General features: G+C 43.0%; 1 protein-coding gene across 1 annotated transcript in view; it reads left to right on the forward strand.

The window, feature by feature from the left end:
- LOC137256214 (GAS2-like protein 2B) overlaps positions 1-13,566 on the forward strand; it is a 92,902-nt gene that overhangs the window by 71,358 nt on the left and 7,978 nt on the right. The window contains exons 3-4 of the mRNA XM_067793939.1: positions 23-119; positions 4,150-4,582. Coding sequence (XP_067650040.1) covers positions 23-119; positions 4,150-4,582 — 530 coding nt within the window. The remainder of the gene's footprint in view (positions 1-22; positions 120-4,149; positions 4,583-13,566) is intronic.

A 13,566-nucleotide genomic window follows, 5' to 3' on the forward strand; every position in this document is an offset into this window, starting at 1 on the left:
ATGTTGCTTTTTCTGCTTCCAGGTATTACGTAATCACGTGATGGTGCGAGTGGGCGGGGGTTGGGATACCCTCGAACACTACCTCGACAAACACGACCCTTGCCGGTGCAACTTCCAAGGTAAGGGGAATAACTCCAGCTACCGCTCCCGGGTATACAGTCATACACACTAAAAGTACTCTCTTCAGAACCCTTAATATATGTTTTCAGGCGGCACAGGTAATAGTCTACTGTGCATAGTTGCATCCCTAGATTTGCCGATACCAACGATAATTAGAAACTATGACATTTTCGCGAATACGGCAACCAGTATGATGCAAAGTCAGTGGGTATCGTAGCGCTACGACTGCCGTATGTCGTACCTTCTATACTGTAAACCGACTTACGATAGTCGTAGCGCTGCGACTGCCGTATGTCGTACCTCCTATACTGTAAACCGACTTACGATAGTCGTAGCGCTGCGACTGCCGTATGTCGTACCTTCTATACTGTAAACCGACTTACGATAGTCGTAGCGCTACGACTGCCGTATGTCGTACCTCCTATACTGTAAACCGACTTACGATAGTCGTAGCGCTGCGACTGCCGTATGTCGTACCTCCTATACTGTAAACCGACTTACGACAGTCGTAGCGCTACGATATCTTTGTGAAACCAGGGATAATCTCCTTGGTGAAACAGAGCCCTGGATTCGAATTCTGGTTCCCACTGACTATGTTTCTTGGATCTCAAGGTGGTGGGGTGGCCTAGTGGTCCAACGCGTAGAAGACCTGGGTTCGATTTCACACATGGTTGCAATGCGTGGAGTCCAATTTTTGTTGGAAGATTGTTAAAAGCGGCTGAAAAACAGTCTCATTCTGTCATACGTGACCATACAGTCATCTTCCAGCATCAGACTTGCACACCTTGATAAACCTGAAACATTGTTCAAGGTGGCGTTAAACGCAAGTCGCTCATTACGTTCACGCGGCCGCTGATCTATCACGCCAACCCAGAGCAGTTAATCGCAGTTGCGTCATTCCCCCAACTGTGGTATAACATGCTCCCTTACTGAGATCGATGTGGAAACACAAGATGATTACTTGGTAGCAGCGATCCCCTATCAATCGCAGTCACTTCCACGGGCAGACCCGGCAATTGCAATCAGAGGGGTGGAGGCGAAGACCCGGCGTCAGGCGACTTGAGCTTAGATACTGGGCCGTCTATGTGTATAAATAACATTCCTCAGGTATAGTGAAACTCTTTGTCTATTCTTGACATTAATCTGGATTTAAAGACATGCCATTGTTTACCATTATTGATATATCTTTAACGGTTTGTAGATACGATATGCGGTACGACTTGGTCGCTTCGCGTGATATTTCGTAGTGATTGATGGAAGAGGTACATTTACATTATTTAAGGTCGAGATTACATAAACAATGTAACAATGTGGGTGGGGTGGGGGTTAGTGCGCGCGCGCGCGTGTGTGTGTGTGTGTGTGTGTGTGAGAGAGAGAGAGAGAGAGAGAGAGACTTTAGCATCATAGTCGTGCTTGGATCTACTGCAACTGCCACAATATATGGAGCGGTTGGGTGGCCTAGTGGTCAAAACGTCCGCTCGTCACACCAGAGACCCGCTTTCGATTCCCCACATGAGTACCATGTATGAAGCCGACACTCGATACGGTGAGTGTATCGACAAAGTTTCCCCCATTGGCCGTACAAGGATCTGCTAACTGTGACGTGAGTTTCCCTCTTTCCCTTTCCAATTTCAGTTGATGTAAGGGCTCTGGATGTATGAAATGGGGTAAAACAAGGAGTGTTCGGCATGGAGTCGGTATACTCATAGTGTGTCTGAAAGCGGTGTCAGAGAGTGGTGTCTGAAAGCGGTGTCCATGTTAAACTGCAAAACTGTTACGACGTCCTCCAGATGTGTTAGGACAGGGGTTAAGAGAGCTGCTAGTTGAAGAACATACGATCATATATATTCTCGCGTCCAAACATTAGACTCTGCTTAAGCATAGACTAATGTTTGTAAAACGAGGAAGGGATCGTGGTGACAGGCTTTGTGACAAGGTTGGTGCATGTTACTGTATCCACATAAGTCGATACTCTTAGTGTCAGTCACTGGATTGCCTGGTCCAGGTTTGATTACTTACGGACTGCCATCACATAGCGCTGGAACATTGCAGAGTGCCTCCTTAAACAACAACCAAACATGTACTAAATATGAATGTTTGAAACTCGCAGGTATGACAGATGGAATTTGAAAATCAAGAACACGTCGATTGCATTTGGAATATCTGACATTACTTCATATACAAATATTACGGTCTAACCTTTTTTTAAGAAGCTCTTAGATACCACCCCCTATTATAACAGAACGCTGAGCTGTTTTTATAACTGGACATTATTGGGTCATAATTTTGAGAAATAGCAATACTACCACACTGTCACTGCAAATCTGCTTATACATAATCTCGATCCATATCCTTATACATTCGATCCGTGTCCAGTGATCAGTTGTCAGTTGTTGTTGATTTTCAGTACCTCTCTGAGATGTATGCATACAGAGTCGTGAAATAAACCTTTTCCGTGGTCAATGTTTTTATCAGTTTCACCGAGTCAAGGTGACACTGGCGTCCCTCGCCTCGCCTCGGTAAAGGCCTCTATTCATAGAGGAATATAATCGACAATGGTCTTTTGTAGTTGGTTGGTTTGATATTTTGTTGTCTGGCAAGCGTTTTCCCTAAGCATGTCGTGTTTACCTGGGAAAATAGGCATTTACATTCTTACCTCTAGTAATACCCATGTTTACCTGGGAATGAGGGTAAAACTATAAATTATATTTACCCTGGCATTGCTTTATTTGCACTTGAATTTATGTAAAACAACCTGGTCATATAGGTCAAATAAATTCACCTAAGCATTTTACAAAGCTGTATTTACCTGGTATATCCTTAAAACAGTATTTACCAGATACTGCATGTCAGCTATATCTACCTGTAGCTGCATTTACCTTGACGTGCACGTGAAGCTATATTTACCTGGACATGTGCGTGAAGCTAGTAAAGGTCTATTTACCTTAGCATGTACGTAAAGCTGCATTTCCCTTGGCTTGCACGTAAAGCGATATTTACCTTGGCTTGCACGTAAAGCGATATTTACCTTGGCTTGCACGTAAAGCGATATTTACCTTGGCTTGCACGTAAAGCGATATTTACCTTGGCTTGCACGTAAATTGATATTTACATTGACACACATTTAAAGGTATATTTAAATTGTCGTGCACGGAAAGCTCTGTATAGCTGGGCATGCAAATCGGGCTATATCTATCTTGGTATGCACACAAAGGTACATTTACCTTGGCATGCAAGTAGAGCTATATTTGCCCGAGCATGGAGTCAAAACTATACTTACCTTGGTATGCACGTAAAGCTATATTTACCTGGGCAAGGAGACGAAGTTGTGTTTACCTTGGTATGCACGTAAAGCTATATTTACCTGGGCAAGCAGACGAAGTTGTGCTTACCTTGGTATGCACGTAAAACTGTAGTCACCTGGGCATGCAGACAAAATTATATTTATTAATACAGTGAAGTATGACACACGATAATACCAGCGGGCTATACAACACAACACAAATGATTTATGCCCTGCCATTCAACACAATACAATTAAAAACAATATAGGAAAATACAGAGCGCGCGCACGCACACACGCACACACACACACGCGTAACGGCTAGTGCATCTGACACCGGGGACATTCAGAGCGATCAAATCGACGTCTTTGATATCGTGCATTCCACAGATAGGGATGCCCCCATGAAACATTACAGTCACTGAACTCAAATGGCAAAATGCTTAAGCTTATTTCAACACTGCGCTAGCAGAACAAAATAATTGAAATCATTTGTCAATATCAGTGGCATTACGTTAAGCCTGGGATTGACCTGTTCTTAGTGGCTGTGAATGAAACAAGTAAAGAATTATACCGAAGCCGTCCCTCAGATGGCTGCAACAATGAGCTCTTCATGCCCCTGCCGAAAAGGAAATACCCCGGAGATAATCCGCTTATTCCTCTTCCAAACATCATTACCGTCATCGCATAACGTTCTCGCCTTGACACTGATTAATAAACGACCTTCACATTCTTTTCCATTCCAGGTCACCATCGCCCTGGCCCTAGTCAGCGCCTAATTCAAGCGCGTCGTGGATCCACCCCGTCTCGAACTACGCCCCCACGGACGACCACCCCCACCCCTGGGGGGACACCAGCAATGAAGTCGCCGCGGAAAATGTCCGTGCCCGGGCCTGCGTCTCAAAAATCCTCAACGATTACCGTCATGCGCAGTAAATCCCCTGGCCCTGTTTCTCGGAAACTTCCTACTCCGCAGCAATTGTCTTGTCAGTCTAACGAGAATGCTAGTCAGTCCGGAAGAAAATCTCCCCACCCTTCCAGACTCAGAAGTCCGTCCCCGGTGTCTCATGTGGGTCGGAAACTTCCCACGCCCAAATCAAGTCAGGGACCCCCCACGCCAAGTCGACGGTCGGCCTCGCCGGGACCAAGGTCAAGGGACACTACCCTATCTAATTCAAGGTAATGTAATAGAGTTACTCCCCTTGACTTCACCCCTCTGAACCATCACTGCTTACACGCCGCGTGTATGTCCGTGATATACAGTTCTTTATGACACCCGTGAAGGTCCCGGGGTAGAATAGGCCTTCAGCAACCCATGCTTGCCATAAAAGGCGACTATGCTTGTCGTAAGAGGCGACTAACGAGATCGGGTGGTCAGACTCGCTGACTTGGTTGACACATGTCATCGCATCCCAATTGCGCAGATCGCTGCTCATGTTGTTGATCACTGGATTGTCTGGTCCAGACTTGATTATTGACAGAACTCCGCCAAAAAGCTGGTATATTGCTGAGTGCGGCGTAAAACTAAACTCACTCACTCTTTATGAAAACTGTGAATGCGACGTTAAATATGAAGCTCAACCACTCATAATGCAGTATTCTTGCTCACATATAATTCCTTGCTTTTATTATGACCACTTGGGTAGGTTTTTGCACATTGTCTCAAAGAACGGTGAAAAGTTATGCGCTCAGTGTGATCGGCCTCACTGACTTCATGACTCATGTCATCGTATCTTAGTTACGTAGATCGATGCTCATGCTGTTGATCACTTGATTGTGTTGATCAATTTTGATTATTTACAGATCGTTGCCATACAGCTTGAATACTGCTGAATGCAGCGTTATGCAACAAACACACACCGAGATAATGATCATGATGTTAATCACTGCAATTTCTGTCCCAGACTCGACTATTAACACATGGCTAGGGGATTTCCGAATTCCAAGTTAAACAAACAGAACAAACAATGTCAAGCCTCCACAAGCGGAATTACGTTTCACATGAAATCTTGGACATGGGTCTCTGTTGGAGACTCTGACATAACCCAATCGTCAGCTAAAACAATCAGACAATACACACCTCGAGAGACCCACAATAAACAACAATACAGACGTTTGAAAGTGTTAAAAACTACCTGCCGTGAGACAGTCGCATTTCACTGTGGAATGTGAAACTCGAAACGAGAATTTTAATCAATAAGCCGAGGTAACCGAAGCTTTTTTTACCGACATTTCCTGAATGTTTATGCTTCGCGTGACTCCGTATGACGTCGCATTGCCAGACTGGCCGTGTTGAAATATACTTAAGTCTAGCAAAGACAGGGAGTGTATTAAGGGGATGGCACTACGTGCCTTCAGTGGGTAAAACTCTAGTGAAATGACCTAACCGAGGTCACGGCATTTCTAGTAAAATGGCTTGATTGTATTCAACCTCAGGTAACAGTGTGTATTAAGGTGACAACCCCAACTAGGGCCCATGAAGGGTTAACAAGTGTTCATTTCTTGACAAAACCCCATTGCACCTTTTCTATTTAATCTTAGCACGTTCAGCAAGAAAGTTCTCAGTGACAAAGAACAAGAGAGATACCGAAAAATAAGTAAAATTGCATTATTTTAATATTTCCTTCCCTGTTAATTAGAAATGTTGGTGACGTAGCTGAGTTCACTACATAGGAATTGTATTCATTAGGGGCGTGGTTTAAACGTTTACTCATCACACCTAGGTTTGATTCCCCACATGGGTACAATGTGCGAAGTCCATTCAATGAGTGATTGCTAGAATATTGCTACACCGGCAAAGCAATACTCACTATTCCTTTAAATACTATATTATGACTGAATCAAATGGTTAACATTCAAGATAACTTCTCTTGGGTTTATTTTGGGATCAACCTTAGTTTTGAAACAGAATGCAACCGGTATCAAAATGCATGTTGGATTGATGGTTAACGCCACACTCAACAGTATCCTATCTACATGACGGAAGCCTGGAAATAGTCGATTCTAGACAAGAGAATCCAGTGATCAACATCATCTACGCAATTGGGATACGATGACACATTTCAGCCAAGTCATCGACCTGACCGCCCGATCCCGTTAGTCGCACCTGTTCTACTGTCTGTTGGGGCGGTGGGGTTCGCCCGTTACGCCAAATGGGTACAATTCTCACATGGGTACAATGTATGAAGTCCATTTCTGCTGTCCATGCCATGATATTGCTGGAATATTGCCGAACGCGGCGTAAAGCCATACTTATTCGCTATCTTCGAAGATCTCATCACCTCCGTATCCCATTCCATCCCCATCCATCCCACCATCGTGTTCCACCCGCTCCCCTTTTCTATTCACGTAATATGGCTATAGTATTTTGGAATGCGGCGTGAGCCGTGATTCCATCTACTGGAGAATATGTTGTAACACCCGAGCGCCCTCCTTTTCTCCTCTCTGTCAGGTTCCAGGCATATTTATAGCAAAAATAATATTCATACTTAGAGCCCAATGGTCTGTAACAACTCTTATAGTCGTTGCTGGGTACGGGTCTCAGCCGCGGGTAGAGCACAATGACAGTAAATTACCGGCCTCAATTGGCTGATCAATTCCATTGCAGGTTAGCTTCATTGTGTTAGAAGCTGCTGCTCTGTCTCTGTCTGTCCCATTAACAAGGCTAGCCTACCTCATGTTCGCCTACCTCATGTTCCCCGATCGATGTACTTGGAGCTGTATTGAAATTAATACCGATTGACATTGTGTGTCATTACGTGTTCTGTTTAACTAGATATTTAGTCGGACGATATGTTTTGTGAATTATGGTCCTGTTACGGTAAAATACGTTTATAACGAGGTACCTATAAAACGAACTACTCTCATGTCGAACTGATGGCTACAGGTGTTAATGGTGCAGGCCTCTTGTCTATTTTAGTCGAAATGGGTAAACCAAACTGTGGTTATAACGAATTGGAATTAGTGGCTCCTTATGGTTCGATATAACCCAAGTTAACCTTTTATAGGCTTATATCTACTTTTTACTAGTTAATAATGAGACATCTCTACAATTCAATTTTACAAAATCACACGAAGCTCTAAAATATCAGTGTATTTCGATATGGGCTCGACAATACCTGTTAGAAGTCAAGCAAGACTTGTTCTATCTGATAATAGGAATGAATGGTGATGATCTTTTAAGCGAAAATCAGTCTGATACCTATCTCGCCACAAACGTGGGGAAAGAAAAGCGACGTGACTGTCTGAATGAACAACGCTTGACAACCCCCCTTCAGGGTTGTGTACGCCACTTCTCCTGTCCGGCATTCTTAAATAATGAAACTGGAGTCATAACTTGTGCCTCCAAACCCTCTCCGATGTCCCGCATAACGGAATATGACATAAATCATTGAGCTCGAAACTGCCGGCTCATGTTTAAACCTTACTATGGTCTATTCTGTAAACCTCATTAAACGGCCGTCTTGGTGCTGTCTATCCGGCTTGGGTGTTGTGAATGCCTGAGGTGTGTAGACTGAAAGTAGACAGGTCTGAACCCATATGCAAGTTTACAGTATGTAGATAGAATCTCCCGTGTCACGGCTCAGGTCGGTATTGTCAGGTGCCGGGTGAGCCGTATTCAATATGGCCTCCATGATAGTAACGGACCTACACTGACATTATCAGCTCGGGAATTGATTATTTACTGGAGTTATTGGACGCTGAATATCATCTTGTTTACTAGTTGATATTTACTCTCCTGTGACACCAAGTCTCACAATGTCGCACAGCGGCCATCGGTGGAGGAGTGGTCAGTTTTTACCTGTGGACATGGAATGAGGATTAATACTTGTGTAGGTATGTCGGCTGTGTGTATAGTTTTATGATGTCCACTCGCCAGGCCTAAATGGCGACTTCGAGGACAGTTATTACAATATAATATCGTGTTTCTCTGTCTATATACCGAGTTAAGACTCACACATTATGGGGACAGTTTGATTGGGAAGGTATTCCCTCATGCAGGCGTATCAAGTTTCAGGCGAGACGCGTGTGCTTGTAATGGTACTGGGTATTACATCATTCTGATTATCACACACACATACACACATACACACACACATACATACACACATACACACATACACACATACACACACATACACACATACACACATACACACATACCCAAACTGTGGGCCAATTTTGTAGGTAACAAAACCTGGTTTTTCAGAGGGGCGGAGTGGAAGGGATGTGATCAACTGTATGTCAGTGCTGTTGATGTAAATATTTAATTGGGTTGAGGGTACGCGGGGTTGTTGTCTGCTACCCCTTTTTATTGAAAATACACATTAGAGAGCTTTATAACTTATTGGGTAGATTCTTTGTCATCATATTGCAGCTCTATAGCTTCTCAATTACACGTGTGGTCCATAACAGTATGTTTCATTTGTTTGTTTCGAATTTCCACTGAGTTAGTGCCTGTAGGGACGTTAAAATAATATTTGTCAATACCTGCACTGACATGAACTCAAGGATTTGTGGTAATATTAATTCGTGCGGCTCAGCACACTCGAACCCCGTTATGTCGAGTATGTCTCGAAGGGAAACCCTGGACCAGCTTTCCCCAAAGGGATCAACATTTAGCGGTTTAGCCGAAACTCGGATAACTGAAAGTAGCGTACGTTCCTTTAGCTTCGACTCAAGTCCGACTGCGTACATGCACAAGTGCAAGTCAGTGTAATGTAATGTATTTACTGTATATTTAGGTACGTGTATTGAATTGAGACCTGGTAACCTTTCTATCGAATTGTATCGATCTAGGTTATGTTCTACCTTGTACCTGTTTCATCTGGACGTACACGTTTAATGAAAGATCGTTACACTATATCGCTTTCTATATGAGATTCTTGATCAATGACGTGTGGACTTCCATTGTTGATCCGGGCAGAGCCTATCTATCATGTACAGGTAGTTTTCTGTCAACACTCTCAGTGTTTGAACTCATGCGCTGTAGAACACATATACCCATGCTTGATGCTGGATAAATGAAAAAAACAGGAAATGAGTATTCGATGGTAGTATATATGTTTGACATGGGTGTCATCTTTTTGTTTTGTATCTGAAGTTATCAGTATTTCTGCAACGTATTTCAACACTCCTTTCGTTTGTCGTTTAACGCCACACTCAGCAATATTCAAGTCATCTGACATCAGTTTCTAAACATTGCATCTGGACCAGATATTGCAGTGATCGACAGCATGAACATCGATCTCCGCAAATGGCACACGATGACATGTGTCAAGCAATGCCGCGAACCTGACCACCCGAACCTGTTAGTTGCCTATTACGTCAAGCATAGGTTACTGAAGATTAATTCTAACCCAGAACTGTACTGGTCCGGGTTCGTTTTCCAACCTGGTAACAATTTAATAGCATTTGTGATTTTACAGGTAAAATCCAGTTTTCAATTACGTCCTTTCTTGTGTTTAGAAGAAAATGCACAGAAACTTGGCTTTTAACTTTCCTGTTCTTCACACTGTTGATTAAATACACACACACACACACACACACACACACACACACACACACACACACACACACACACACACACACACACATAGGGAGAGACTCTCTCTCTCTCTCTTTCTCTCTCTCTTTCTCTCTTTCTCTCAGTGTGTATGTGTACACCTCATATACTCCTCCTGAAGAGTACAATGTGATTAAACCCGACAATGTGTCCAATGCGACTACCACGCCGTTGGATAATCGCACTCCTTACTCCTTTCCTTACCCGTGCCAGGATACCACACTCACTCACTGAACCTGCTGTACGCTGTGAATATGTAGAAATGTGTTGTTCATATATGTCAATGAATTGGCGCGTCTAATTTAAAAGTTTCATCTTGAGATAACTCTCTGTGAGAAAGTTAGCAGTCCTATCGCCCCCACCGAGCCGCGATGCTATGAAACATATGATTAATTCAAACCCGTACTGAACACGATGTAGCACGATGATTCATACATTGAGAGTTAAGTATAATGTATAATACTGACGTTGCAATTAGATAGAAATGAGTTTGAAAATATAGGGTTTACACTGTGCATCCATTGTGTGGTGAAACAGGGGCCACGACACACATATCTCACCAGGACATCAGTTCATCCAATCGAACTCGCCGACCCGCCGCTGTTTGTTGAGAATAGGTGTTAAACAAGGAGAGCATTTGAGGCCTTGACGTTTAACAGTGAAGATGCCCTGTTGAATGCTGGCGTGGTGAAACTGTATCACTCATTTCAGAGTGTGGAGAGAGAATATAGTTTTGGGATTTAAACTCTTCGGATGTACACGTTTCAAAATGTCACGGGATCAACGAATAGCCATATTGCTACATTTAAGGTTTGTAAACCCATTGTTATATATATGTAACAGTTCACTGTCTTAATAGAAATGTTAATTCGGTTGTTTGTGAATCAAGTTGAATCAGAAGTGATGAGTGATTTTCGAGGTTATGTTAGTACAAAGTATTAAAATCCCAATTCACGTATTAATGTGACATACATCTTTCTGTAGTTAACGTTCTTTTCTATGCACCAGCTTGTATGCACCTGTTAGTTTTTTCACAAGTCAGTTATACATTGCAGCTACTGAACTTAGTTTCGAACACTATATAACTTTTTCCTCTTCCCAACGCTTCATTTTCACGTTTTGAGGAGTCAAATACTCTCTCGTCTTGATGTAGCAACCCAAACAGTGCTAAAGCACTTTATCCCAAACATGTAATTACGGTGTATCTGACGGTTTCGGTCCAGCAGGTTGTATTTACACCCTCCAAGGCAAGAACTAGTGAATACAGACCCGTATCACAGAAGACGGATACTGTTTCCAAAACAGGTTCGATAGTTTAACGGATAGTGCGTTCGCCTATCACTCAGATTTCCAAGTTCGATTTCTTAAATGTAATGACAACATGTACTGAACACAAAGGATGTAATATATATTTTCTGATGTAGGTATAATCTCAATTAAAGATTAATAACCATGACGCTTTAATCAAAATTATGCGAATCATTTCAGCATCATATGCAGTTTGGCTTTCTTTGGCTTGAAGTGAATATGGAATGATTTTTGGTTGTTATTCTTGGGATACTGAAGAGCTTAATACTTTATTATTAAGTACTTAGTACGTGTATTTATGGGGATATTTTGAAGAGGTAACAGATATTTAAACGAAAAGCTACGCGTTGTTTTGGAGTGAGTGAATGAATATGGTTTTACGTCGCTTTTAGCAATATTCTAGCAATATCACGGTGGGGTGGGTGGGGGAGGGGAGGGAGAGGGAGATACCAGAAATGGGCCCCACGCATGGTACCCACTTGGGGAATCGAACCCGGGTCTTCGGCGTGACGAGCGTACGCTTTAACAACCAGGCTACTCCAACGCCTCCTTTATTTGTAAGTAAGCACAATAAAAAACATTACACTGCTTATATCCCGCCCAGAGGTGCCACCCTAACTCATGTCTGTCCCCAGCGTAGTCTGTAAGCCGATAGCTGGTGAATGAGAAGATGTTTTCGTGTTTCCTTTGGCCAACGTATTTGTTTTTACTTGTTTGTCCACCTCGGATGTGACAACTGTCTTTCTTCCTCCTTGAAAGGCTAATATATCAAAGTTTTATCACATCTGCACTGCAGAGCTTATCGGTATACACCGTTACCTGGCAGGTATGAAGGAGATTTCTCCCCGATTCCCAGGTAACACTGACGGTACTCCGACTCAGTGTCCATTATCTACCCCCTATCAGACCAGAGATTGCCCCGGTCCCATTCTAGTTGACACCCCACAGACCGTGGGACGCACTTGACAAGGAGCTTATAGTCAGACTATGAACAGGCCCAAGATAACACGGTGCTCCTTCAAAAGTTGACTTCGTCCCTTGTTTTTTTTATTTTTTTCGATATCTCAGCTCTTCTTGTAGTCTGTCATACAAGCCCTAAAACAAAAATACCCAATAAATCCAGCCCATGCAAATCTCGAATATATGGCAAGTCTAGATCACCGCCGTTTCAGTTTCTACAAACGGAGAAAGACTATAGTGTCCCTTTCATTGTATTTTATTTTAATTAAAAACCATTCTTCTTCTGTAAAATGTGTTAGAGATTAGCTGTTAGTCTACGTTTTGTGGTCACACTGGTTTTCGGTGGCAGTGAAATAGAGACACGGTGAATTACAGTAGCTTCTTAACTGCTGCCGAGTAGCGATACTCGCTTCACCTTGTTTGTCTCTCCCTGGATGCAAGAGGATGTCAGTAGCGTAAGATGCGAACGCTGGAATGGTTTAAGCATATATTAACCGAATGGCAAGGATGCTGTCCGGCGACCGTGTTTAATTCTAAAGGATACACCTTTGAAGAACAGTATCCTAGTGGGTGGCGTGGTCACTCGTCTCGAGGGTCCAGAGTTCAATTCCATAAATCAGTATTATATTACCCAAAAGCTGATATGAAAGGGTTGACTACCAAAGGGTTTGCCAGATACGTTTGGAGTGGGGTTTGCTGGTCTAAGGTCTTCCACCCAGCATCAGTATGAAGGACGATAGTCAGATTGACCTTGGCCAGTTATTATTGCTAATAATCATTATTGGTGGATAATATCCACAGACAGCGGTACCTAAGCTAAAAGTGTAGAAATACAGATGTAAGCAGCTTTAAGAGGTCTTAGTCTTCAGTCCGGACCGGCCCGAGGCTTGGAAACAAAAGCTATTGTTACGTAATGAAATGTACACCACTACTATCAATAGCTCTTAAAATACATATAATGCCCAGTATTATTCATTAGCCTCTCTCCATCCGATAACATGCCTGCTTGTGCGTGCTAATCTCTCGGGTTTCCGACATTGAATTCACCTCACAACGTTACACAATGAAACCTTTGTCTCAAGCCAAAGTGCAGGTAACTCGTCGCTGACAAGTTAAATCAACCCTCTCCCTTCGTTCGTCCACCCTCGCCCCTTTCCGTGAACAGCCTTTTCTTTTGTCCCGGAATGACACGAGAGGTCACGAATGCGTTCTTTTGGCCGATTTCTTGAAGTGGAATGTGTGAGAGGTTAAGGTGTGGTGCCTTGAATGTCACCTTCCATTTGATCTCATTTATTTCGCTTTGATTAAAACATGATCGTGGACACAACTA

Source organism: Haliotis asinina, chromosome 1, assembly GCF_037392515.1.
Source record: "Haliotis asinina isolate JCU_RB_2024 chromosome 1, JCU_Hal_asi_v2, whole genome shotgun sequence".
Lineage (NCBI taxonomy): Eukaryota > Metazoa > Mollusca > Gastropoda > Lepetellida > Haliotidae > Haliotis > Haliotis asinina.